The sequence below is a fragment of the Sinocyclocheilus rhinocerous genome, unplaced genomic scaffold, assembly GCF_001515625.1.
Source record: "Sinocyclocheilus rhinocerous isolate Xijiao unplaced genomic scaffold, SAMN03320098_v1.1 scaffold1809, whole genome shotgun sequence".
Taxonomy (NCBI): domain Eukaryota; kingdom Metazoa; phylum Chordata; class Actinopteri; order Cypriniformes; family Cyprinidae; genus Sinocyclocheilus; species Sinocyclocheilus rhinocerous.
Window position 1 is genome coordinate 103,146 of NW_015663347.1, and position 2,010 is coordinate 105,155.

Consider the following 2,010-nt stretch of genomic DNA (forward strand, 5'->3'; position numbering starts at 1 on the left):
GATACAACTATTTGAAAATCTGGAATCTGAGGGTGCAATCAACAATAAATCAAAATATTGAGAAAATCGCTTTTAAAGTTGTCCAAATGAAGTTCTTAGCAATGCATATTACTAATCAAAAATTAAGTTTTGATATATTCACGGTAGGAAATTTACAAAATATCTTCATGGAACATGATCTTTACTTAATATCCTAATGATTTTTGGCATAAAAGAAAAATCGATCATTTTGACCCATACAATGTTTTTTTTTTGGCTATTGCTACAAATATACCCCAGCGACTTGAGACTGGTTTTGTGGTCCAGGGTCACAAATAGAGACGTACCTTAGCCCTTGGTCTGTTTCCCCATAGTCGTCCAGGTATGGGGGAGCATAAAAACAGCCCTTAGTTTTGCCAGCCAGGAACAGGACCTGACTTTCCCGCACCCTGACAGAAATAAACACATACAAATGAAACCCTTCTGACAAATACAATGCAAAAAGCCATAAGGTTGAGTTACAGTGATTTGACTATGGTTAAAGGGTATGATAAAGTGAAGTGTCTAAAGTTAACACCACTGTAACTGTACTGCATTTATGAAATAGCAGCAACAGCAATATGACCAATGTTCAATAAATAAAGCCTGCATTGAAAAGAATTGGTGTAGGATTTACTTTAATAAAACAATTATTGAATTGTTTTATTACAAAGTGCGTGTTCAGTGCTGTTCGCGAGTGTCACGACAGCAAACCACTTACATTTCTATGGTAATCTAGAGCTCCTGCACTTAAGATTCATGTAGCTTGTTTGTGGTAATGGGAAAACTATTTTTAGAACAGCAGCGAAAATTTTAAAGTATATAAAAAAAGGACTAGTTTGAACATCCTTAAACTGGTACTGTGCTGTGCCACGAGATGTTTCAAAACATTTCACCGGGTACTTTCACTTTGGCCGCAGAGACCTTGTACTCTATGTGCTGTAAATGTGTAGTATTTATGTCTGTACGATAATCCGCAGAGCTTTCAGTGGGCAGGACTGTTTTAAGTTATTAATAAAGAAACATGGATGAATGAGAAAGTCAAGTATGCGGCTGATATTAAAAAGAAATATTAAAGTGCAATGAGTCGCGAAAGAGAATCTGCTACTGACAGGACGTGTGCTCCGCATGTGCTTCGGATGCGTGCTTAAATGGTCAAACACACACAGAAATGTCAAAATGCCTCTGTGAATGGTTCCTCACACACACAAGATTTATGCTCCTCAGTTGGGAACTCAACCTCACAGTGAAAGCCAACAATTAATTCTGTATTGCAACTTATTTATTCTTTGTTGCATATTTGTCTATTGACTAGGGCTGCCACTAATGACTATTTTTATTTCGATTAATCTATCGACTAATTTATCGGTTAATCTAAACGATTAATTTCCCACAAAAAACACAACAATTTTACTTAAGAATATTTTATTAAACTATATGTCATTAAACCAAATGAAATCCAAAAGTAAAAAAGTAAAGTGCAACATAAAATGCAAGAAGCAAGTGTCCATCTCATAGTCCAAATCACTGAAATCAAAGTTCAGTATTATAGTGTAAGAATGACAACATATCCACGTGTTCTAGTCTACTAATAATAAAATTATAATCAAAAAACACTTTTTAAAGGAGTATTTACCAGAATTATTTACCAGAATTTATTTAGGAGAAAAATGTAAATGTGCAGTATTTCTGAAAAAAAAATAAAAAATACTTCTTTAAAAAAAATTTATAAAAACAATTAATTGGAGATGCTTTTGATTATTAAAGTTTAATGGAACCATTAAAATGGAATCCAGAAAATAATGGAAAACAGAATTTGATAAACATAAAACTGTAAAACTCAATTAATTAGAAAGGCTTTTTGATTAATAAAATTTAATTTAACCATTAAAACGGAGTATAGAAAAATGAAAATGAAAAAAAATTAATTTGGAAATAAAACGGATTTCATAGTGCCCTATAATTATAATAAATTTTTTTGTGGTAATAAAA

General features: G+C 32.3%; 1 protein-coding gene across 1 annotated transcript in view; it reads right to left on the reverse strand.

Annotated features, from left to right (window-relative positions):
* ubr2 (ubiquitin protein ligase E3 component n-recognin 2) overlaps positions 1-2,010 on the reverse strand; it is a 46,690-nt gene that overhangs the window by 2,248 nt on the left and 42,432 nt on the right. Inside the window, exon 43 of the mRNA XM_016539069.1 lies at positions 327-428. Within this exon, the coding sequence (XP_016394555.1) occupies positions 327-428 (102 nt within the window). The remainder of the gene's footprint in view (positions 1-326; positions 429-2,010) is intronic.